Here is a 26561-nt window from a genome sequence, read left to right on the forward strand (position 1 = left end):
GTTTTAAATTTTTAATTTTTTTAATAAGGAACTCAATTACTATGTTGAAACAAAAAGTATTGTAGTATTTGATTGTATCTTTTTTAAATGTCAATTCTTTTGTATAAGACTCATAATTATTGCGTTATAATAAAAATTAACACAGTATTTAATTAAAATTTGCTTTAAATTATCAATTTTTTGTTATAAAAAACTCATTTACTACATTATAATAAAAAATAACTTAGTATTTGACTGTATTTTTTTAAAATATCAATTGTTTTGTATAACGCTCTTAATTACTGCATTATAATAAAAATTAACGTAATATTTTATGAAAATTTATTTTTTGAAGAACTCAATTATTACATTATAATTAAAAAGTAACGTAACATTTGATTATATTTTTTTTTTTAAATGTCAATTGTTTTGTATAACACTCCTAATTACTACATTGTAGTAAAAAAACTAATACAATATTTGATTAAAATTTATTTTAAATTTTAAATTTTTTATTATAAATAACTCAATTACTGCATTTTTATTGAAGTAAACACAGTAATTGACAGGTCATGTTGAGTTACATTTTTTAAATTTATGTAGATGGTTTAGGTTTCAATTTGGATTTAGATACGATGTGGCACATAGATTAAGTTGTGTAACGACATGATTGATATATTGGATATGACAATTTTGATATTTATATTTAAAGAATCAAATACTACTTTACTTTTGTGTATAATGCAGCAATTGATACTTGTATTTATTTCAAACAATCAATTACAGCGTTGTTATGTTGTATAATGTAGTAATTGATTTTGAAAATTAATTACTAACCTAAATGTTGTCTAACGCAATAAGATACATTGTATCTTAATACAATTTATGTAATTTTGTTTATACATTGTATCTTATTTGATTCAATTATTTTTATGTTGTGTTATATGCCATAATTTGTGATACATTTTATTTGATTCAGAATTTTATTTTATTTGTGATACATGTATCTCATACAATTTATTTAATTTGTAAAATTTGAATAATCAAATATTTTTTACTTGAAAAAAAATTATCAATTACTATGCAAATAACCAATTAAATGAAAAAATTGATTTTTTTTTATTTTTCTAAAGGAGAAATCAAATATTGTGTTCATTTGTTATACAACATAGTGATTAATACTTGTTATAATTTCAAACAATCAATTACTACGTTGATATGTTGAATAAAGCATTATTTTTGTAATTATAACTATTTTGAATAATTCAATTACTGAATAAAGCATTATTTTTGTAATTATAACTATTTTGAATAATTCAATTACTGCATTAAATTGGTTATAAATGCAATAATTGATGTTCATTTTTCAAGCAATTGAATACTCATTTGAAATATTATAATGTAGTAATTGATACTTGTATTTACTTTAAGAACTCAAATATTGCGTTACTTTAAGAACTCAAATAGATGTGTTCATTATGTAAGGAAGGATATTATAATAAAAATACAAGATTAAGTGATCTTACATTCTCTCCAATCAAGTACAAGAATATAAAAACAGGATGCCATGAAAAATCACACATTCTTCATATTCACACTTTCCCGAGGATTATATTTTTCCTTGAAATATAAGATTTTGTGAACCAAACGCTCTGTAATTTTTTTTTTTAATTTTTTTATTGTAGCTATTTGGTTTTTTTTTTTTTTTACTTTATTTGAAATTTTTTATGAAATTATAAGTATAAGTTACAATTATAATTAAGTATTATATCTATATATAAAAAATAAAATATAATTAGACAAATCAAATCTAAAATTGAATCAAACCCATACAATGAGCCTTCAACCAAATAGCTTGAGTTGGTTTTTTTTTTTTAATCTATTTAGATTGTTTTTAAGTACTGGACTTTGAGCAAATTTGCTTTAAGAAATTTTATTTACAATTCAAAATTTACTCTTTATACTCATTTATTAAGTACAATCCAAATTTAAATATTAAACTCAAATATTTACTTTTTAGGAGACGTTTGGTTAGTGAAATTTTAGATTTTAGGAAAGAATGTGATCCCTAAGTAAGAGTAGATTTCTGATAATAGGTGATTCATATGTTATGAGAATGTTAGATTTTTGTATTTGGTTTAAGAAAAAATTAAATTACTTAATAAAGGCTTTTTATTATAATAACTTTCATTATTTATGAATAACACATTACTAATATTTCAACTGTCAATTATATTATTAAAATTAAATATATGGCAACCATTAAATAAAAAAAAAAAAGGTTTTTATTTTTATAATATTAAAAATAAAGTGGTATATTAAGAACAAATATAAATATATATATAAATCAAAGACTATATTTAAAAAAAAAAACATCTTTGACCAAAAAAGTCAAATATAGTTAAAGACAACATTTTTGTTATATAATAACTCAAACACTACATTTTTTTATAAAAAATATATAACCACTATGTTTTCTCCTTTAAAAATGTAGTTTTTGAATTAAAAAAATACAAGTATTACATTTCCTCTTTTAAAAATGTAGGCTTTGAATTAAACATGCAATCATTACATTTTATCCTTAAAAATGTTATCTTTGAATTAAAAAATACAACCATTTTGTTTCCTCTTTTAAAAACGTGGTCTTTGAATAAAAAAAATATAACCATTATTTTTTTTTATTAAAAATGTGGTTTTTTTATAAAAACATACTAATTGAAAGTTCCAAGAAAACATAGGGTAAAGCATACATAATCATAAATAGAATACTAATTCAGAATTTGTAGAGCATTTAACGGTGTAAGATTAATCACAGTGCCTATCTACAGGACTTGTTCACCTTTCTAGCACCATTGTAAGAGGAAAAAAAGGCTGAAAGTTGCATGCTTCCACACCAGTTTTTTAAGAAACCGGTGGTATGGACCCTTTGAACCTCATAGGTGCTTTTAAGTTTTGCAAACTTTTTGTGCGTTGTGCTTTGTGACATCAGTTGTCTCATCAAAGGTGACATCATGAAAAAATACAAGGCCGTTATCTTTTAATAATAGGATATTCGTTTCTATGAAGTCTGTCCCCTCTTCAATAATTCTCTGCACAGTATATGGTAAATGTAAGGATTACGTTTCTTGGAAACGTAATTTTTTATATTACTTTTCTAACGTAAAAACGTAAAATTTCAGATATGTTATTTTTATTCATTATCAATCACATTAAATTTTTTTTTGATAGATTATCAATTATATTTTAATTAATAAATATGATCTTTGTTAGCAAATAATATATTTTTATGTATCATAAATATTATTTTAATATTATATCCATTACTATATTTTTCACATAAAAAAATGAAAATATTTATTTTATTTTATTATTTTCATTTATCTATTACGTTTTAAATATAAAAAATATAATATTTTTTAAAATAAAAAATTTAAAATATAAAATTACAATTATCTATTATGTTTGTTCTTTTAAAAATATTTTTTTATTATATATTATATATTATATGTCAAATCGTGTATTAAGTTTTCAATCGTATGATTATAAATGCTTATTTTTATATCAAAATAAATTTTTATTTATTTTATAATTATGTTGATTTTCAAAGATACAATAACTCAAAAAATTTATTATTCGAGTTAAATATAAAACAAAATTAATTTTTTTTTTGAAATCTTAAAAAATCATAAAAAAAATAAATTTTTGATTCCAAAAATTTAGATATTATTAGACATCTTAAAATACCCTTAAGATTAAAATATCGTAATTCAAATGTGAGAATTAAATTATAAAAAATAAGATTTCAAAAGATAATTAATTTTCTTTCAAATCAAACGTCCTCTTAAAATAAAATAAAATAAAATAAAAATATCATTTTTCTTTAACACCGTTCACCCCATCACCCCATCACTCCTCAGTCCTCATTCATCTCTCTTCTTCTTAAGGATTTCCTTATCTCCGAAACATTATCACCCCAAATATCTCTTCAAACCAAATCCATCTTAAAAAACTTCAATTTAAATCCTAAAATCATAACTTTTTTACTAAATCAAATTACTCAATTCCAATTTAGAGATAAGCTGCATTTGATTTTGTTAAATTTTGATTAAATTAAAATTTTATCTATAAATTTTAAGAGACTTATAAATATATAAATCCATAAACTTTTAAAAATTTATAGATATACATATCAATGAATTTTTAAAACTTATAAATTTACAAATTCCTAAAAAAAATTCGCTTACGGGTCTTGACCGTGCTTGATTCATTCTTCCACACTCCTCTACTTACGACTGCTGCCATAATACAGCTCTACAATCGTGAAAGCAACAATTATTGATTAACTCTAGCTATGTAAATTAACTTGCCCATGTTATACACATATCTTACTACTTGCCAAGCCAAGCTACATACATATGCATGACGCATTTGAAAAAGAATAATTCTATATTAACTCGAAAAAAATAATTATTAAAAACTGCGAACTTAAAAATATTTGCAGATTAATCTTCTAGATTTACTATTTCGGGGTATGGGCGAGGATCCTGAAGCTCCTTCACATCATCGCCACGACTTGCAACAACAGCAACTTTGAGCGCAGCAATATCATCAGTTGGAGCAGTGGCCTTTGACGCGGCAACAGGAATTTTCATATGTACACTTTTTTGCCTGCCAAGCTTACTAGAAGGCTCAAGAGTCGTAGGAGGAGAACTCCTCAATTAATCTACATGATTGCTCTGTCAGAAGCCCCAAGGACAAAGTGACCAGTCTCACTGGTGATATCCTCGGTGGCTTTTTGCCTCTCCTACAAGACATGGCCTTCAGGAAACATCAATGCAAAATCCTTTGGAAGCACCTTCAGTTTTGAAAAGTCAATCTGCCTCGTGTTTAGGGGCAGTCGGTGGAGCTGCACGTGGTTCAAGGCAGAGTCCCTGAATCGATGACCAATGCTCAGAGCATAGGCAAAAAAGAACTCTAGCAACTCGTGTTTCTGCTTGGCCAACCTTTCCTCCGCTAAGGTACGCTCCTTTTGCAGTTGGCGCTCAGGCTCTTGCACTGGCAACCAAGATGAGGTGTTCAGTAGCATCTCTGACCTACGCCTCCTTAGTTTGCACCCTCTCCTTGGAGCTATTCATTTTTCCCTCCAACTCATCGACCTTGCCCTGTAAGCTGCTCACAGTTGCCTTCAACTCTTGCATCTTGGCCTTCAATTATTTGATGAGACCTTACTCTCTCGGCAAGCAATTGGTTTTGCTCCCGCTGATGCTTCTCAGCCAGCGCTTTGCCCAGCTGCTTTGTTTGGCTTAACAAATCACGGACCAACTTGCTCACTTGCTCATGTTGAGCCATTTTATTTGCTAAACCCTGCACACACCAAGTGTTAGTAAAAATCATTTTGCCAAATATTCTAAGGATAAGTATAACGTTACGGAAAATTTAAACTGAAAATTTTTTCCAAGTATCCATTAGCTTCCATAAGTCTCCACAAGCCTCTACAATGCTTGCCATGCCACGTCATAGTGCCAGCTCACTAAAGCAATCACACACCAAGACCAATATGCTACTGATAATCTTTTCATTTATATCTAGATCTGATGGGCATTCACTTTGTAACCTCTCTCAGATTTAAGGATAATTGTTATACCTTGATCAGAGTCCACGCTTTGACCGTCATGTCAACCAAACTTGCTTCCATTGACCTTTAAGACGATGATAAACCCATTACTCCGACCCTAAACCACAACATTAGATAAGTCAACTAATCCCTTCAGTAAGACTAACCACTGGCTGATCACGTTAATACCAATCCACTGTATAAAAGGTAAGGTCGAGAGATAGGTAACTCATTCTAACCCTTTTACTTAATCTCATTCACCTCCACCTACTTCACCTTCTCCTACCTCTTTTTTTTTTTTGTTCTTTTTACCTTTTTTGTATAAATTATTGATTTGAATGTCGAAATATGCCCCGAAATCTTACTGCCAACGTATCTTTTCTGTCTTCCTTTTGCCTTTTCTTATTTTGCTTTGATTTGAATAATAAAATAATCGTCAACAAATGATTAACTCAATTAATTAAAATTTATGTTTTTTGATAAAAAAATTTTGAATTCAAATTTTATCGATAATTATTTATTAAAATAATTTTAAATATATTATTTATAATCATTTATTTTAAATTATAAAAGATGACATTTTATTTTGAATTAAAAAATTAAATAACTTATTTATCTTAAAATTTTTTTCTACCAAAAAAATATATATATCGAAATGCACCTCAAAATCTTACCTTCGACGCCTCTTAATCATTCCTATTCTCTTACAAATCACCTTAACCTCCTAGTCAGCTTCCCAGCAAGTTTCCAACAAGGCACCCAATCGTCATGCCACAAAAACCATGAACACTACATTTAGATGAATTTTTTGGATTTGAACTTAAATATTTTAAACATGAGGAAACGTGAGAGTTTAATTAAGCTGAATTTGACAAATACTTCCCAAAAAAATAAATTGAAACCCTTGGTTTGTAGGCAAAATCCAAAATTAATATTATTAGAATCACTTGCAAATTATCAATTGTAATTGGCTGGTGCAACACCCATGAGTTCAATTACTTGAATTGTTGAACATCGCAATTTATTTAACAAGCAGTAGCTAAGATTAAAATATGCTCTGTAAATACTATTAAAAATGTAAAGTGAGCTACAATGCTCACTCACTGTTCACAAGGTTTCCCTCGTTATTTTAAAACCTGGGATTCCCAGGTAAAGAGCTTTCCACAAGAACAGCCTCTACTGTTAAGGGCCTAGCAGCCCAGGCAGGGTTTAATTCTTTCTGCCGAACTCCATTACGAATCATTCAAGTCTATACTCGTCCTATTTATAGGGCTTACATGACAGCAACGCTCTCTTTCCGTGAAACTCCATTACGAATCATTGCTGGAGCATCAACATGCTGCTGCTTCTCCAAAGCTATCGCTGCTGTTTCTTGAATCAATTGCTTTTCAGCTTCTCCAGGAGGAGGATATGATCTCCCGCTACCGAATATGAGACCTTTGATGGTTGCTTTAAGCTCTTCATCCTTCATCAAGGACTCCATTGTAACATGTACACCTGAGTTAGAAGCAGGATAAAGTATTTAACTATACCACCTTGAAGTAAAGCACTGTTATTAAAATAAAACAGAGCAATATCGGACCAATTAAGGAGACATCAGGGACAAGAGTTACATACGGTATCTCCAATAGTGCTTTGGATTTGTAGGGTCATTTATTGTCTCCTCTGTTGGAGGGCGAGTCATGTACTCTTCTTTAAGCGCTAACAAATCCTGATCATCAAACCCACAGTTTCAGACACTTCTATAACAGATATTGTAACGCTTACAAGAAAAATGCCATCAGTAAAATACTTATATTTTATTTTGTTTATAAACTCTCAACCGCAGTTCCAAGAGGACATTACATTGAAGTTGATGCTGCTATCAAGTTCTATCACAAACCTGAAGGGGGAAAATTGCCCACATTGATGGAGATTCAACATGTTGCCTTATGATGAAATATGCCACGTCTGGAACACATCGACTTGGAGGTAGTGCATCAGACCCCATCACAGATTTGAAAAACCGGTGCCGTCTCTCTTCATCTTCTTCCCACCAGGCACGCAGGGTGGAGCAGTCATGACATGATGGAGCACACACCTGAAACATATAGTGGAAGCCAACTCTTAATTAATTTGTTTCTTTTATAAGCAACTCAATTTAAATACAATGAGTTAAGCAAGGGACTAAAAGAGTTCAGTGAAAGCTATTGATCAGGAAAAAGAAGAAAAGAAAAAACTCCGTACAATGTCTATGATATTGCATGCTTTTTAAGGAAAAACATCACTGTATTACCCATCCTTTCTAATATTAATATTAAAGTAAACTAACAGGCCCATTCCCTACTAACACCCTACACTCCCCCTTTAACCCCCAAAAAGAAAAAAATTCCACAATGTCAGAAGCACACTGTTAAGCCAGTAATAACTAAAAGGACATCTATCTCAGAAACAGAAAAAAAAGGACATGCATACTCTTATTGATAAGTCAGACACTTTCATTGCACAGACGATGTGCCCTTGTCTTCAGTGTTAATATACTTCATCATCTTTTGAGGCATAGGAGCACTGACTTTCTAATCAACGACAGGAAACAACTTTTCTACAGTAAGACAAGAGGTTTTCATTTCCATTGAAGGATATCTCTTAGAAAGTGTTCAGCGAAACTAATTAAAATATGCATTATTTATCAGCATATAGTTGAGACAAGTCAGTCCACTTTTCGCAACATTTGGTATATATATCTTTCTTTGAACAAATTGGGCCCCTTTCAAAATTATATAAATTCTAGTATCTTTACCTACTACTTGACAGAGAAGCAAAAATGAAGCTGATTGACATATGGCATATGCAAAGGAAATCTATGTGATATTGGCTCTTACTGTCATGTAGCTGTACTGAGAAGGAATACCAAATTCAAGATCTGGTTCACTGGGCATACGTTGAATACGCAAGCCAATAAGGCCCAGTTCTTGCATAACCTGCACTTTCATATGAAAAGCACAATGAAGGAATATATAAATATAAGCAAAAAGTAGGAAGAAGAGAGTGAGGGGCCAGTCAGGTTAACAATGGGAAACAGTGAATGAACATACAGGATGAACACATGCGGGAATAAGGCCCAGATCTTCCCCACAAGCTAGCATATCGGATGAATTTAGGAGCACGGGGAGGGTCTTCAAAGCATTTTGCCGCCACAACTTTTCTTGCCGATGGAAATAGTAGTCATAGTACAATCTTTTCAGAACATTTTTGCTATATTATGTGACAAACAGTTAGAGATCCATTGATTTATGTGTTTCAAGATGAAATAAGGCTTTAAATTGAATATCAGGATTTTGATTTGTCCCAAAGAAAAACTAAGTTAATATGGTCAAACTACCTGTGATCATCCAGATCTCTAAAACTTGGAGCATCTTCAAGATTAAAACGGGGATAAAAACTTCTTGCATGGTCTGGATCTCTGATAAGAACAATGCTCTGCATAAAGAATTGAACAGACAATGAAGTCTAAGATTAGTACAAGAAAAATATTGAACATCCACAAAAAAGTAATAAAAAACACCCAAGGTTCCAGCATATGCTTCTTATTTGACAACTACAAGTTTCCTGGAAGAATCTATATCAATGGATCCTTTTGACAAACTAGCTTTTACGTAACATGCAATTTGCACGTAACCATGAAGTGTTATCTTAATTATTAAAAAAATAATAATAATAAAACTTGAAGTATCTTCAAGATTAAAACAGGGATAGAAATGTCTTGCATGCTCTAGATCTCTCATAAGAACTATTTCTGCATAAAGAATTTGTGCAGAAAAATGAATAATAGGATTAGGAGTAGAAAATATTGAACATCCGGAAAAAGAAAAAACACCCAGGGTTCCAACACATGCTTCTTATTTGACAACAACTAGTCTCCAGGAAGACTCTATATCAGTGAATCCTTAAGACATACGAGCTTTTACTTGACATGCAATTTGCACATGAACCATGATATGTTATCTTAATTGTTTAAATAAATAATATAATATACAAGTTATTCTACTAAAATAAGCATTCTGTCAATTTTGAACTCTAATAATTTTTTTCAAATAAAATTTTGTAACTAATTATTTTAATCTTATATATTACTTTGTTAAATTAATTTTTTTTAACCAGGTTTTTTACTAAGTTTTAAGATTTATCATTTCATTCAAGGTTGTTTTATTCTAATAGGATAACCACTCAATTAATTAATAGGTATTATAGAGATTACTTTTATTAATAACAAAATGACATAATTGGAATTTGATTAAAAGCAAAAGGAAATAGTTTTCAAAAAAGTTTCATACCCCTTAATCCACATTTATATATAGTATAGATTAGATTATGCTACCTTTAGAAGATCAAATAGATCACTACGTATCTTGTCTTCACTCTCTGGCAACAAGGACCTTTCTGCACATGACTTCAGCTTGGCAGCAATCTTTTTCTCTGTGTTGCAGTCCTCCTTGAACTAGAATTTCATGGAATAAACAATGCAAATGGTTCAGTCATTCAAGAGGACCTGATCTTTGCCGAAACAACACTAAAACTAACAACTCATTACAATCAAATGGTGAAAAACCAATTTATTGCCTAGTCATGATTCCTTCTAGCGATAGAAATAGATGTTTCACAATCACAAACAACCAAAAGAATTGTTTAATAACAAGAAAAAAAAAAGAAGAAAAAGAGGATAAACTTTTCAGAATAAACTTTTTTACATTAAAATCCACCAATCTCATATTGTATTTGTCTTTATACATATTCAAAAAGTTTTTTACAAGATATACACCATAGATTATAGTATTGAAGATATTGAGTTATCTTAGATTGATTTTAAAGAATGTAAAGTTCAAACAATGAAACCAAGAGACATCAAAGGACCAGCAAGCAATTTATGACCAGGAATAACTCAAGAAAAAGGGGAAATAAAATCATCTAATAGTTACGGAAGGTGATACCAGCCAGTGGAGTAATTAAATCTCACGACGACAAACTCAAGTAATTGCATCCATTAAATACTTAGGATTTTGGAATACACCAAAGAAAATGCAATTTTTAACTTCATTCGATATGCATCATTAAAGAAAAGTAATTCATGATATGATTTCCAGAGACATGTTAATCGAATAATTTACTCACATTAATGATCCCATTTTCTCAGATCCCAATGACTTCAAAATATGCAGTTACTAGTCAGTTAAATTAGCATTTACTTCTGTCAATTAGATGAATCAACATGGTCATTCAAGGTTCAAAGTTAGCATGAAATCAGTTAACAGGTAACTTCAAGAGTCAAATGGAAGAATGAAATGAACAACAAACTATAGCAAGTAGAGTATGATCATCACCTCATAACGGTCCAGATACTCGTTCAAAAAAGTTGTAGCAATCAAAGTCCAAGAATCTCCAAATTTTTCCTGAAATGAGGAGAAAACAAACAAAGAGGTAAATATGCATAGAAAGTAACAGCCAACACTGTCTGGAAGGAAACTTAAGTCTTAAGGCAAATTACAAAGGTTAAATATTCATTTTGGAATCTAATGCTTACCATATTCTTCATTTCAGGATTCACCCTATTATTTCTTTGAAATTAGGATGCAACCTTCTCAATTCTATCCATTAAGGAAAATTGATGAAAAAAATTAGTTATTACCAATAATGAACCAACTGATGCAAATCCATATTTGTTAAGGTTACCCTCACATGTTAACTATTGGTTCCAGTTACAATGATCACCAACTTTTTTTCATCAATTTTTCTTAATGGATAGAATTGAAGAGTTAGCATCCTAATTTGACCCAAAAAAAAAAGTTGTCTTCTGAAATGAAAATTTTGGTAAAAGTTAAATCTTAAAATGAGTATTTAGCCAATTACAAACAAGGCAATACTCTTCATAATAAACCAATTGGAACCACCAAGATACTCTTTCCCCACCTGTAAAAATTCTTTTCGAACATATGGACGAGTCAAGCGGTCAAAGTCCCAAATACCCTCTCTTTCAAGTTCTTCCTGAAATCAAAGCATTATTCACATTTACATCAAGAGCAAAGTTGCTTCCCATGATGTTTTATACCAGCATTAATACCTGGCTCAGGGGGATAGATGGTCGGAATTTTCCAATTAGACCAGTCATAGCATGGTCCGGGAGTTCCCAAATTCTAAAGAAGCCTAATATATGATCTATTCTATAAGCCGTAAAGTACTTTCCCATCTGTGATGAAAGTAAAGAAAATTATCAAAATTTCAGCATAAAAGAAAGAGAAAAGACCATACCTTTTCCTTAAAACTGCATGACAAAGCCAAACAGCTTATGAATTTGGAATAGGGGTTTAAAAGAAAACAGTAAAAGAAAGAATGAATTAGCAAAACCTGTGTTAGGCGAGCACGCCACCAACCATAGTTGTCTTTTGACATTCCCTCCCAGTTATAAGTGGGAAAGCCCCAATTCTGGCCATTTTGGTCAAAGTAATCTGGAGGTGCCCCGGTAGAGGTGTTCATGCGGAACAAATTTGGATAGACCCAGGTATCAACACTGTTCCTGTCAACACCAATTGGTAGGTCTCCTTTCAAAACTACCCCTTTAGTTCTTGCATATTCTGCAGCTTCTGACAGCTGTCCATTAAATTACCCAGTAATAAAAACCATGAGACCAATTTGTTTAACAGCAAGAAAATTTTAAACAACAAGAAGCAGAGAGAGAAAGATGCATAAGTATTGAGATTGACTAATTTCATTTACCTGCAAATGTAAGTGGAACTGGATGTAATAATGAAAGCAAATTGTATCATAGTGCAAAGTATCTTTCGAGACAAGTTTCTCAAGCTGTAAGAAAAGGAGAGTGAACATTTTTGTGATAAAAGTTAAGATAAAGAAGCCTTCTATGCAATAAAACCTAAGGTAAAACAGATGAACAGTTACAATTTTGAAAGGACAGGACCATTTTAACTATATTCAACTTCCTGACTCAATTTAGAAGTTCAAGTTAAAGTTGTAACTTGGAACGATCATTACCTTGCCCTTAGAATAAGTAGAAAAACGACCCCACTGACTGTGATCTGATGTTTCAAAAAAGTCCCGCAAAAAACAGAAAACCGCATATGGTTCTAACCAATCCTTTTACCAATTAAAAGTACGGTCAGAATAGTAATCATATATCAGAAATTAACAAACTTGATAGATAGCAGAATATTGGAAAGGGACAGAGATATTTGACCATTATATAAGGTTGATAGATGGAGGGAATTAAAAGTATAAAAGACCTTATTCTCAGAAAAAAATTTATGAAAGGAACTGGAGTTGAGTATAAAATCCTTTTCTTGGATGAAGACTTTCTTGGCAATTGAAAGTTTTGTAGCCATTGTAGCCTCATAATCAACATCCTGCATATACCAAAAATATGTCATTACAATCTTTATAATCATAAATACTAAGACAAGATGAAAGGGGTGCATATGCCAAAATTTACTTCATCACTGCTGATTAATTTTCAACTCTTTTTCTTTTTCTTCCTTAAACCTTTTGTCAATTTTTAGAATTCTACAAATATAATTTCATATCTGGATTTGGATAAACCTTATCCAGTTAAACTAAGAAAAACTTAGGTAAAATATTATGGTCATGAAAATATAAACATAACATAACCATGGTACTACGAACTACAGCTACCTTGACAAAAGTAATCAGAATATTTTTAGCTTTTAAGGCACTATCCATTACACTTTGTATTGTAATCTTATTAGAATGTTATAAAAAAATGACAAGAACTAATTGTAGTCCAACAGATATCCGCTTAACTAACAAATCCTGAAACCAAGTGGTATTCAGCATATGCATACAGCGATGAAATGTATGTATGCATATCCTAGCTGCAACACCAAAGATTACAAGCTCCTAACACTATGCACATCCAATTTTGAAGTTATTGCCCAACAATACACAGGTATTTCAACTAAGCATTGTTAAACAAAGACAATAAGATGAATGCTGACAACAAGGTTTGTGGCAACATGGAGAAAATAAGTGAAAAACATAGGTTTATTAGGTTTATAAGCTCCCATTCCGTTGTGTGATGTCTTGACTTTACTTGCAAGAGTAGAAATTGGTCTGAAATAAACAAACCTATGGCATTCAATATTGAAGCATGATTTTTCCCCAACCTAGATATTCTCGAGTAAATAAGCATGTCTCCATAAGTGGTTACATGCAAAACAACAAATGCAACTTTGGCTCCAAAACTGTCCCTTACAAATGGGAAAGTCAAAAGCCCAAAGCTCTTAAGGCATATTTGGTTGGAATTTCAAATTCAACAGTCAGAAAACCTATTTCTCAATGCTTTCAGCACAAGAGAGAACTCATTCACAGAAACTCTAGTTCAGGAAATAGAATATGCTCTAGCTCTTGAAACAAGCTACTAAATTTCAATACTCAAGGGACTGAGAAGATGGAGGGCGGAAGAAAGACAAGAGGAGTAAACTAGCAAAACTAGGTGCAACTCTTCCACCTCCTTACATTTATCTTGAAAGAAATTTCATTGTGAAGGTTGAAAGAAACAAGCTACTCATCATGAGCTCAGTGCAGACTTCAAAATAGACCTGACAATTTGGACATGGCATGAACGCAACATGGAGTTAAGCAGGTTTTGGTTTAGGGTAATCGTGTTTTGTGTCTTAAATGTGTCAAAAAATTTATGAAATGTCAATTAAACAGGTTAAAAACACTTAACACGAATACGAATATGCTCATTAATTGAAGCTCTAGTTCAGCAAATAGAGTATCTGTAGCTTTGAAACAAGCTGCTAAATCACTTAAGGGATTGAGAGAATTGAAGGGGGGTTGGGGGAGAAGAAAGACAAGAGGAGTACACTAGTAAAATTAGGTGCGAGTCTTCTACCACCTAACATCTATCTTGAATGAAGTTTCTTTGTGGAGGTTAAAAGAGGATCATCCAGCTCACATATGATAAGTCGCTTCTTTTGCATAAAGCATGAGTATAGGGTTTTTTTTTAGGGGGGGTGGGAGGTGAGGGGGGAAGAGTGATACTATAGTAACCTTTAAATTCTCATTCACAACTTTCAACTAAATTTTTAGGATAAGTTGTCCAGAAGTGCCAATGAGAGAAATTATGTAGAAATCTAATTCTCCTATATTAGTGTAGATCTAATTCTCCTACATTAGTGCAGCTTGAGTTCCGAATTTATTTTGGGAATATTTCTCATTTATTCTTCTGATTTAGTCAACTATTCTAATTGTCAAGTTTTTAGGGATTTGTTTCTATTTTAAAATAGAATAATTCTTATTCATTTTGTTATTTTTTGTTTTCTGTTTCATGTAAGTTTTTTCCTAATAAGGAACTTCACTGTTCCTATTTATTTAGATATACTCCTTCATTCTAAATAGAATAAGAAGAAATAAGGACAATTGTTCTTTAAGTTTTCTACATGGTATTAGAGCAAGCCTGAACCATTAGACTGTAGCCACACGAGTTTCCGTTATGGCTAGCAAGAGTGAAAACTCTTCTTCTACAGAGGTATGGCATGAGGAAAGTCACAAAAAGGTGAATATCCAACAAACCCTTCAAAACAAGTTTGTAACCTTTGGAACTTGTTTACTAGCACAAAAAGGTAATTTCCTAAATGCCTTAAGTGCTCCATAGGGAAATACACAATCTTGGATTGTTGATTTAGGAGCATCAAATCACATGACTGGAGATGCATCCTTATTCAACATGTATAAACCTTGCTATGATAGCTATACTGTAAAAATTGCTGATGGCTATCTCTCAAAGGTGGCAGGAACAGGTTCTATTATAGTTTCAAAAGACGTAACACTTGACTCTGTTCTCCATGTCCCTAATTTAAGCTATAACCTACTTTCCATCAGTATGCTTACGAATGATAGATGTTGTGTCACTAAATTTTTTCTTAACTTGTGCAAATTTTAGGGATTGGGCTCAAGGAGGATTATTGGCAGTACTAGGATGTGTATCGGGCTCTACCTTCTTCAAGATGATGCACTTGAGAGATCATAAAACTCTTGTACAACCTTAGCCTCTAGTACCAATAAAGATGATCTTATCATGTTATGGCATTATAGATTAGGAAATCCAAATATTTCATACCAAAAAAGGCTATTTCCCTCAATATTCAACAACATCTCTAAAGATTTTCAGTGTGAAATTTGTCAACTTTCCAAGCATACTTGAAATACCTATCATAGCCTTTCCTATAAATCATCTCAACCTTTCTCAATGATTCACAGTGACATTTGAGGATCGTCAATGGTTAACAATATCACAGGTTCTAGGTAATTTGTTACATTCATCGATGATCATAATCGACTCATTTGGGTATTCTTTATGAAAGAAAAATCTGAGGTTAGCCAAATCTTTCAAAACCTCAATAGCATGGTACAAACCCAATTCCAAGTCCTAAAAACTGACAATGGAAGGGAATACTTCAACCCTATTCTTCGCCCTTCCCTCACAAATCATGGTATTATCCATCAAAGCTCTTGCGTTGACACTCCACAGCAAAATGGGATGAACGAATGCAAAAATAGACATTTGATAAAAGTGACTAGATCACTGCAACTTATTTGGTTAATTGAATACCTTCTCGAGTTATTGGCTTTAAAACACCTTGTCAAACCCTCTTTGCTTCCTACCCATAAACTCGGTTGATCTCTTCCATTCCCATCAAACTCTTTGGTTGCATTGCCTTTATTCATATTAGCCAACAAAACAACAACAAGCTTGATCCCAAAGCCTTAAAATGCATCTTCCTTGGTTATTCCCCAAATCAAAAGGGCTATAGGTGTTACCCAACACAAAAAGATTCTATAGCTCTATGGATGTCACCTTCTTTAAGAATCTTCCATACCACAGCAAGAATGATATCTAGGGGAAGAATACTACTTAGGAATATCAATTCTTAGCTGTTGAGTTGCCAATTTCCCAACTAGCCCCTTCAAAACCAGATTCTCAACTACCCAACCTATCAGCCATGTAGATTCCAAAACCCAACCTATTCAGACAACTCTTGACTCTTCAAACCCTAAGGTTATGCAAGAAAAAAACAAAAGAACTGATAGTCTACTCAAGGAAGCAAAAACCACAAGAAGAAGTGGACAATTGTACACAGCCCATCACTAAAAATCAACCTGATTTGAGTCTCCAAGAACCTGAAACTAACATAGGTAATGTCCCTATTGAATCTGAAACTGAAACTTGTGCGCCAGCTAGTGACCTTGACATTCCTATTGCATTAAGAAAAGGTGTGAGATCATGCACTCGGTACCTTATCTGCAAGTACATCTCATATGATAGGTTAAATCCAAACTTTTGAGCTTTTACTACTAACCTTTACAATGTGCAAATTCCAAAAAATATTTAGGAAGCCCTTAATGAACTAGATTGGAAGGCAATAGCTCTTGAATAAATCAAGGCACTAGAGAAGAATGGGACATGGGAAATTTCAGATTTGCCCAAAGGGAAAAACCCGGTTGAATGTAAGTGGATCTTCACAATAAAGCATAATATAGATGGAAGTATAACCAGGTTCAAAGCTAGACTTGTTGCAAAGAGGTTCACTCAATCCTATGGGATAGACTATGAGGCGACATTGCTCCGGTAGCCAAACTCAACTCAATCAGAATTCTATTGTCACTAGCAACCAACTTGGATTGGCCTCTCCACCAACTTGACATCAAGAATGCATTCTTAAATGGTGACTTGGAGGAGGATGTCTACATAGAAATTCCTCCTGGTTTCGAAAGGCAAGACAACATGAACAAAGTGTGCAAACTTCGAAAATCTTTGCATGGATTTAAACAGTCTCCTCGGGCTTGGTTTGAATGGTTGACCAAGGCAATGAAGAGGTATGGATACCTTCAATGTCAATTTGACCATACTATGTTTGTTAAGTTCACTAATGTAGGAAAAAAAGTTATTCTTATTGTTTATGTGGATGATATCATACTCACCGGAGACCACAAGGAAGGAATAGATGATTTGAAAAAACTCCTTAAAAAGGAGTTTGAAATAAAGGACTTGGGGTTCCTTAAAATATTTCATTGGGATGGAAATGGCTCGGTCTAAGAATGGAATATCAGTGTCTTAGTGTAAGTATGTACTTGATTTAATTAAAGAAACCGGCATAATTGGATGCAAACCTGCCAATACACCCATGGCCTCAACTAATAAAATTGGAAGTGAAATGAAAGCTCTTTCACGGATAAAGGGCAATACCAAAACCTAGTTGGGAAGCTTATTTACCTCTCCCACATAGGACCTAATATCGGGTTTGCCGTAGGGATGGTGAGTAGATAAATGAATAATCCAACCAAGGAGCATCTCAAGGGTGTTCATCGCATCCTACAATACTTAAAGAAGAGTCTTGGTGAAGGTCTATATTTTAAGATGTCGGGTGTACACAGATGTTGATTGGGCTGGATTACTAACAGATAAAAGGTCCACTACTAGATATTGCACTTATGTTTGGGGCAATTTGGTCACTTGGAGATGTAAAAAGCAAGCTGTTGTAGCTAGGAGCAGTGCTGAGGTTGAGTTTAGAGTAATGTCTCATGGTATTTGTGAAGGAATTTGGCTGATGAGGTTACTTGGAGTATTAAAAGTTTAGACCGACATCTATGACACTTTTTTGTGACAATAAGGCTACTATAAGTATTGCCAAAAATCCTATTTATCATGATAGGACCAAGCACATAGAGCAAGATTGACATTTCATAAAGGAAAAGATAGAAAACAGGTCGGTCAAATTGGCCTATATCCCTACAAGTTCACAAATTGTAGATATTCTTACTAAAGCTCTTCCAAGAAGCATTTTTGACGGATTGAAATCCAAGCTGAGTATGATTAACATTCATAACCCAGCTTGAGGGAGAATGTAGAAATCTGATTCTCCTACATTAGTGCAGATCTGATTCTCCTATATTAGTGCAGTTTGATTTCCTAATTTATTTTGGGAATATTTCTCATTTATTCTTCTGATTTGGTTAACTATTCAGATTGTCAAGTTTTTAGGGATTTGTTTCTATTTTAGAATAGAATAATTCTCCTTCTTTTATCATTTTTTCTTTTTTGTTTCATGTAAGTTTTTTTCCTAATAATGAACTTCACTGTTCCTATTTATTTAGATGTACTTCTTCATTCTAGATAGAACAAGAAGAAATAAGGATAATTGTTCTTTAAGTTCTTAGTGATGTGAGATTCTTTACTCACATGAGAAACCTTATCCTAACAATTTTCCCTGTTCACTTGTGAGTTTTGATCAAGTCCCACCTTGGCTCCCATGTGCAAGTAAGTCCTATCAACACCTCTTTTTGGGCCAGGCAACCTTATGTCTTGGATGGTCTCAGTGCCCTTTAGGCCCAGCATTCAACCTTGCCTCTCTATGGGTCTAGGTTGTCTCAATGTCTCTCAAGCTTAGACTCAATCATAGCACACAACCTTAGTGCCTAGGTTGTCTCATTGCCTCTCAAGCTTGGACTCAATCATAGCACACAACCTTGCCGCCTAGGTTGTTTCAGTGCCTCTCAAGCTTGGACTCAATCACGGCCTTAGCCTTGCACTTCCTCACAGATTGACTCAGTACATCACCTTTTTAGGTATTTCAATTCCACACACTCGCTACGTCCAAATCGAACCTTCGACTCTGATACTAGTTGTTGGGGAGATAAGTCACACTTGGAGCCTATAAGAGCACACCAAAGAGCCCATACATACATGTTGGACACCACTTGAGCCCAAAAGCTTAAGCTATTGGGTTCTTGGGTCCTTCATGTATATATAGGACATCTCATTCAGATTTCTTAGCGATGTGGGATTCTTTAGTCATATGTGAACCTTATCCCAACAAATTAGATGTTTACTTCCCTCAAAAGAAGTTTCTTATCCTTCATTAGAAGCTATTCATCATGAGATCAATGCACATTTCAGAATAAAACTGGCAATACAAACACAACTCTTTAACATGACATGAACACTACATGGAGTTAAGTGGGTTTGCATTTAGGATAAACATGTTTTGTGTCTTAAATGTGTCGACATGTTTATGAAACGTCAAATAAACACATTAAAAATGCTTAACACGAATATGAAACATCTAACCCATTTGATAAATTGTTTATCATACCAACCCGTTTAACCAGCTGTGACACCCATTTAACACACATATGTAAAGACCATTTTAACCCTTTGATGATGATTTTGAACAATTAGGTGTAAAGTTATTTACTAAACATATAAGGGCAATATGGTAATAAGCAACCAAACACCAAGGTTCTAAACTAATTTTCACAACTTTTTCTTCTTCTAGCTGCAGTCAGCCTCCCTAGTTGGTTGATATTGATCATTCTCATAATACTAATTTTTTGTTATGGTTGATGATGATTATTATTTGGATTTGTTATTGTTGATTTATGATTATTAGTTTTAAAATTGAGCAACGGAGTTATGATTTTATTTTTATGTATGTTAGAATCAAATTATTAAAGAAACTAAATCTTTGTTTAAACATGTTATTCTTTCTTTAGCAAATATATATATATATATATTCTTTCAAAAAAAATTCAAACAGGTTAATCGAGGTATAAAATTTATTTTGACCTGTTCAATAAACATATTAGTTTGTTAGTCATGTAGTGTGGTGTAACACATTTAATAAAAATATCTAAGTGCACGTTTAAGATCTTGACCCATTTAATTAATCGGGTCACATTCATGTTTACCCATATAACCATTAACAATATGCCAAAACATGATACAATTAAGACATGTTATCATGAATTGCCAAGTCTACTTTAGAAGGCAAAGTAGTTAGAAAACACCTGTTTGTCCATAAAACTATTTCTACTCTAAGACTGCTATGCTACCCCCTTAACTGAGCAGTACGGTAAAGGAATGACTGACAGATCTACATTTAACTTAATAGATGAAGCTACTAAACAAGATCAGAATGACTGATCTGAAGGAAGCACAGAGAAGGAAGGTGAGTTCAGCTAAATGGCAAGCCAAGCCCCTACCAAGTCAATAACAGCCAAGGATGGAAAGGAACTGGATACCTTAACTGACAGTATGCATCAGAGAAAAGTTCATTTTTTTTTCTTTTTGGATGTTTCATAAACAAAAGTATAGTCTTTCAATAAATCAAGAACAGTGGCCAGTTAACAACTGAATGTGGAAAGGCCACATGATCAATGCTGTAAGAACTACCTCAGTAATTGGAAAAAAATCTTTTTGAGTTTGACACTGATTGGCGCTATCAAGGATTCAATTAAGATAAATAAAAATAGGGAAATTTAAGTAGACCAGTTGTTTGATATATTAAGCAAAAGTTAAAAAAGAAAAAAGTCTGATATATGGAATTGTTTAAACTGAAGAAAAGGAAAGAGAGATTGGATTCTATGGCCGGGTACTTACGTACAAATTTAAAATTTCAAGAAACTAGGAAATGCAAAAAGGACCTAGGTGTACTCATCAGCCAATTCCCATAGAGATGGCTAATGACCTCTAACATCCATCATCCTATTTCCAGAAATGTTTTTCTAGCAATCCCACTGTATAATTAATACGTGCCATATATCAACTAAAATATCTTTCTTGTGATAAAACATTAGAAAGTAGTAGAAGTATTTACCTTTCCATCTAGGTGTTCTTTGGCATTTCTAATCTCGTTCTGAAAGGAAAAGAATTAACATGGTGGTTTTAGGAAAAGATCAAAAAGACCTATCAGTAAAATGATATTGAAAAACAACTTGTGTTAAAATTAAGGTTGAACAGGCTGTCAACTCACCTTGATATCCTCTGGCATATTTTCTGAGAGGGCTTGTACTCTCAGGTATAATGGATGCAATGCAAATACGGACAATGAGCTGACAAAGAAATAAGAGAATACTATTGAAATTTTAGCTTTGGTACTTTAAATTTATGGATGTTATATTAAATAATCAATAATAAGCACTCTTACAAAGGAACCAATGAATTCCATGGTGTCAAACAAGATATTAGCCTACTTCCTGCTATTAGGTAATAAACAGGAGAAACTAAAATCAGAAAGAAACATCAACTTGAAAATACATGTGTTGCAACCAACAGAGTTATTGAACAGAAAGAATGCAGCAGTCCACAAGTTCAAATTGAACATCAGCTCCTGCCTTCCAGATTGTAAAGGGAAACAGGTGGGGAGAACTTTAAACAATGAAATAATTTGAGCCATATTATCTACTATCATACTTGTAGAGTTACCTGTATGGATATGAATCCCACCACATCCCGTGTACGGATGTATCATTAATTGGTAGAAGCTGAACTAAATGGAATCCAGACTCCACTGCCCAGTCAACAAGTAACTTCAAGTCAAGGAATTCTCCAACACCAAGATCAACTTCTGACCGGACAGAGAACATGGGAATAGCAACACCAGCACCTCGCCAGGGCATTTCCTACAAAACCATTTTTTACACTAATACCATCATCACTACTGCAAAAGCTCATTATAGCATTCACTTAACTATTAAGATATCCTCAATATTGTACCCTCAACATGCCGTCTGAAAGGAAAATATATTGCGATTGACTTTTAAAGGAATCGAAAGAGAGCTCCCTTGTTGAACCAATTTCCAAAGAAAAAAATCCGTTCTTGCCATATTTACAGTACTTATATGTGAAGCACTTGTTAAGGAAGAGGAAAGAGATAGATAGCAACGCAATAAACAAATTCTAGACCAAAATATATAGAATATTTTCAAATCAGAGAAAAATATCTAAAAAAGGATATTTTATTGGAAAATCACCCCTGGGAATTGCACAGTATGCTTCCCAGATATATTCGCCAGTATAGTGCAACTTAAGTCCATCCTGAACCTTCCAATGCCCCAACTTTGTAGCGCTACCAATCACATACACCTGCATTATTCAAGCATCATAAATACATGCAACTAAAAGGAAGATGGAATATCAAGAAAGCTTTTAAAATAGCAGCTAAAAAGAAGATGGAATATCAAGCAAACTTTTTAAGTAGCAATTAATGCACCCTAGAACTCCTTGGAAATAAGAAAACATACCGATGAGCCTTCTTCTACATTTGGACAGCAGATTTTGAAACGTACAAGGACTGACTCTGTACCGCATCCAAATTTCATGAACAATAATGAACTAGATAAATTCAAATTTCCCAAAAGAAAAGGGACAGAAATGGTGCAATTACCTTCTTGAACCAGTTTGTCCTGAATGATTGCTTCTGGCCTATCAATATTCAAGGTAGAATTTTTGCAAAATATGACATCTTTAAAGGCGCTACAGAAAGGAAGGGCATCACCACCAGTCTGGATTAGTTAACACAAAATTTTAGCTTCAGTTTCAAATGTCAATGTCAAGAAACCAGCATGTTTTACGGTGACCAAAATTCACTCAACCACCAATCCACCATTGATCACAAAGCTAAGGAAGCATCCTTTCAAGAAGAAGAGTTCTTTAAAGAAAACCAACATTTTTCAAGAAAAATCTTGAAGAAATCTGTTGACAGCAGCTTTGGTAACCTGACCTTAACTAACTGAACCATTTAGGCTCAAGAAAGTAGAACCTTGAGGACAGGTAGGTTGATAGAAAAATAAATCTCACAAAATTATGTGGTGGCACTCAGAATGTTATAAAGCAGTATTCATTTGCAAAGAGTGCCAGGTGACAAGTAACATTAGCAATGGCTTGCTATGCAGTCATCACATTGCCAAATGATCAAGAATTAGAAAAACAGACAAATACCTCTAACTGATTACTGGCATTAAATTTTGTACTAAGTTTCATCGAACCTAAAAGTCCTTTATTTTCGGTTCACAATTGCCTCAAAATTGCTATATGTCCATTGGAACTTAATTGTTTAAATCGAAAAGAATTTATGTAAAATCCATAACCATAATGGCAGGCAGATATGCTCAAATTTCAACCTTGCCAAAAGATATTCCAAGACTAATGCAAACACCCCGACCGCCTTTCCCGAAAAGAGGCAGAAGAATAGATGGAAAAACGAAAGCTTAGTGGCTTAACATTTCAGCACAGAAATTCAGGGGAGTGAATCTATAATTACTCTCTGCAAAAGGCAAAGGACGCAAGGCTGCAAAAAATATAGGCAGATGATGGGAAAAGAGACCTAATAGCCCAAGAAAAATTACATGAAAGAGCATAAACTTCACTAAGAGTTCAACAAGAAAATCAAGAGCAAGTTGCAAATGTTTGTTCCATCAGCATAAACTAAAAGAGCTCAGCCCTGACTGTTATAACTGGTCAAAGCTGAATCCATTAAACTGTTCCTGCATTCATTGCACTTGATATGGAGCAGTGGATGGTAATCGCACAATGAACAAGCTAAATACAGAACACCGAGGGCCTCTTTTTATTATTTCTCTGGTCTCAGATCTATTGATTAACAGCATAAAATGATGATATTGTAAATTCATCACTGCAAACAAAATGAAAAGCTTAAGCCTCCCTGGTTGATATCACATATTATGTGTCATGACATAAAGAAAAGGATAGAACAAAGGGAGGAAAAAAGAAATTTCTCTACCTACAGAAAGGTGGCTGAAAAGTCATTGGTAATCAACATTTTAGGCAAGAAATGCAGAACAAGCTCTTCTGACAACGCAAGACAAATGTATAAGCCTTTTTGTCATCTTACTCTGCTAATATCATTTCCAAATGTTGTTGTAAACGAAAGCAACAAACCACAATAAGAGGATGTTAAGAACACTGAAACTGCTGTCTTGCAAGCAGCAGCAAAGCAAATTTGAGAATTGGAGGATAAGTTTCCATTGAAATTAATTTCTTATGTCAAATTACAGCTCAATTATTTGCTTCCTCAAGACTTCCACACACACACACACACACACACAAGTGCAAAACAACAAACAACTTAGTACAGTATAAACATAAAAGGCAATATCAACATATACTAGTGGAAAGAATGGGAATAAGCATATATGTTCTATTGGGTCAGCAGATCTACAAAACTCAACAACATCGACAACAAAAACAATAGTAAACTACTATTAATATATATAGATACAGTTTTCATATGCACTTCAACTACAATAGAAACAAAAACAATTATTGAGATATCGATCTGAAAAGCAATTCAAAGAAAGAAAAAAAAGGGGGGGGGGGTTTGGTGAATCAAATCAGAGAAGCACCTGCCAAAGATCATGAAGCTCGAGAGTGTGACCCTCCTGAAGCAGATGAGGTAATGACAAGTTACGCTTGTTTCCCATCTCCCATCTCAGTACATTTTTGGCATCATCCACCACATAATAACAGTAGTCGCAACTGAAGTGACATGGCACGGCAATCGTTGCAGTCCAAATGAGCTCATCACCTTGATGAACAGGACTCAGCAACAACCCTTTCTTAACGTTCCATGAACCAAGCATCGGTTCGGAGCCACAAACAACCAGGCTTTGGCCCCATTCCGTGTAATACGGAATTCTAAACTTGAGTTTCACAGATTTCAATGACTTCGTTGCTGAAAACAATCCCGAATTCGCCATTTCTTCCTCAAATAGATTGCACCCAGAATCCAAGATCAGACGTTATTTCTCAAATTCTACAAACTAATGAATTCAAACAACACGTCCAAATTCACACACACAAACAGACCTTTACTTAATTTGAAAGTTGTAAGCATCTATCTATCTATCTATCTTATCCAGTACCCTCTAAAGGAATGGTGAAGTGTTAATCTAAAAATAAAAAATAATATATTACTGTTATTATTGTAATGAAAGAGTAACGAAGGAAAGCTGGGAAAAGCAGTGGGTTTGTCCGCTTCTCTCGTCTTTGTGTAGAATAAAATACCTATTTTATCATTTTGTGCGTAGATTTTTTTCAGAAAGAAAGTTTAAATCGAGAATTGAAACGACATATAATTTTGTCTTCCTAATGTCGTGTTTGGGAATGGACGGAAGCTAGTGGCAGCCTGAAAATTGCAATTACAATCACATTCATTCACGGGAGAGGCGAGAGCGACAGCCTGACAGTTGGCTACTTCAGTTACCTGATTTGATATTATAAATTAGAAGAAAATTCCAGAAAAAATAATATAAAACAGAAATTTTTATTAATTGACGTCTTGGTTAAATATAATTAATAAAATAATTATAAATTATAAATTATTTTATAAAAAATAAAAATTATATTTAAAGTATAATTTAGAAGAAAATAATGTCACGTTTAATGATTTACGTAATTACAGATAGATAATAGATAAGTACATGAGCTTGCCTTTTCATAACATGTCATTGTTTCCTCGTGATTTTGTTTATCTTTAAATTTTCTTCTATAAAATTAGTTTCATATAATATAATCTAATTTGATTTGAATTAAATTTTATTGATTTAATTTATTAATTTTTATATATTATTTTAATATAATTTTTAATATATTTAAATAAATTTAAGTATAAAATAATTATTTTTATTTTATAAAAATTTAAAAAATATATAAAATTAATAAAAATATATATTTATTTTCTTTCAATTTTTTTACTTTTCGATTTAAAATTTAATCCAAACTTTTACATTTAATTACTAAACATAATCTTAATCGAATAAAAAAAATTAATCTAAATCAAATATTACAATTTTAAATCAATTTTTTATATTTTCAATCTTTTTTAGCCCCCGAATTAAAATTATTGCAATAATATACCGTTATAATTAAAATATAAATTTATCTCAAATAAAGTTCAAAAACTTTTTTATTATTATTTTGACCTAAGAAACCCAATAATCACGCAAGAAATCAGATTAGAACACCTACATCTAATAAGTTATTGAGGATAAAATATGCTCAAACCCAAATCTAATATGCCACAAATTTCAATAAGCATGGAGTAAGTCTGTCCAGAAACAATGATTCTATAAAAACCACCCAGATCTATTGAGTTTGAAGGGA

At 32.6% G+C, this 26561-nt stretch overlaps 1 protein-coding gene across 2 annotated transcripts; it reads right to left on the bottom strand.

The window, feature by feature from the left end:
- Positions 1–6501: 6501 nt before the first annotated feature.
- Positions 6502–25482, bottom strand: DPE2 (disproportionating enzyme 2). 2 transcript variants are annotated; one of them, XM_022887018.2, is made up of 22 exons: positions 24803–25482; positions 22825–22942; positions 22682–22737; positions 22396–22523; positions 22155–22281; positions 21864–22060; positions 21412–21490; positions 21256–21294; positions 12862–12981; positions 12614–12715; positions 12341–12424; positions 11972–12214; positions 11688–11813; positions 11537–11611; positions 10951–11019; positions 9951–10070; positions 8955–9052; positions 8668–8827; positions 8455–8553; positions 7476–7673; positions 7211–7304; positions 6502–7090 (listed from the first exon to the last, which is right to left on the bottom strand). In XM_022887018.2, exons 1-22 carry the CDS (start codon positions 25154–25156, stop codon positions 6867–6869), a joined length of 2910 nt encoding a protein of 969 aa, XP_022742753.2. In that variant the 5' UTR covers positions 25157–25482; the 3' UTR covers positions 6502–6866. The 2 variants fall into 2 exon arrangements, with proteins under 2 accessions (XP_022742753.2, XP_089599548.1); XM_089743422.1 differs by having other exon boundaries at positions 22155–22277; positions 22392–22523.
- Positions 25483–26561: the final 1079 nt, after the last annotated feature.

This window comes from Durio zibethinus, chromosome 14 (assembly GCF_047325235.1).
Source record: "Durio zibethinus cultivar Kanyao isolate XHJ-2024 chromosome 14, ASM4732523v1, whole genome shotgun sequence".
NCBI lineage: Eukaryota > Viridiplantae > Streptophyta > Magnoliopsida > Malvales > Malvaceae > Durio > Durio zibethinus.

Excerpts from the sequence above, each read along its gene's own strand:
- DPE2 (XM_022887018.2), bottom strand. The coding sequence starts at position 25,156 with ATGGCGAATTCGGGATTGTTTTCAGCAACGAAGTCATTGAAATCTGTG. Across the intron at positions 22,282-22,395 it reads AGGGGTGATTTTCCAATAAA|ATATAAGTACTGTAAATATG; the intron begins ATATCCTTTTTT and ends CAAGTGCTTCAC. Across the intron at positions 7,674-8,454 it reads CTCAGTACAGCTACATGACA|GTGTGTGCTCCATCATGTCA; the intron begins GTAAGAGCCAAT and ends TATATGTTTCAG.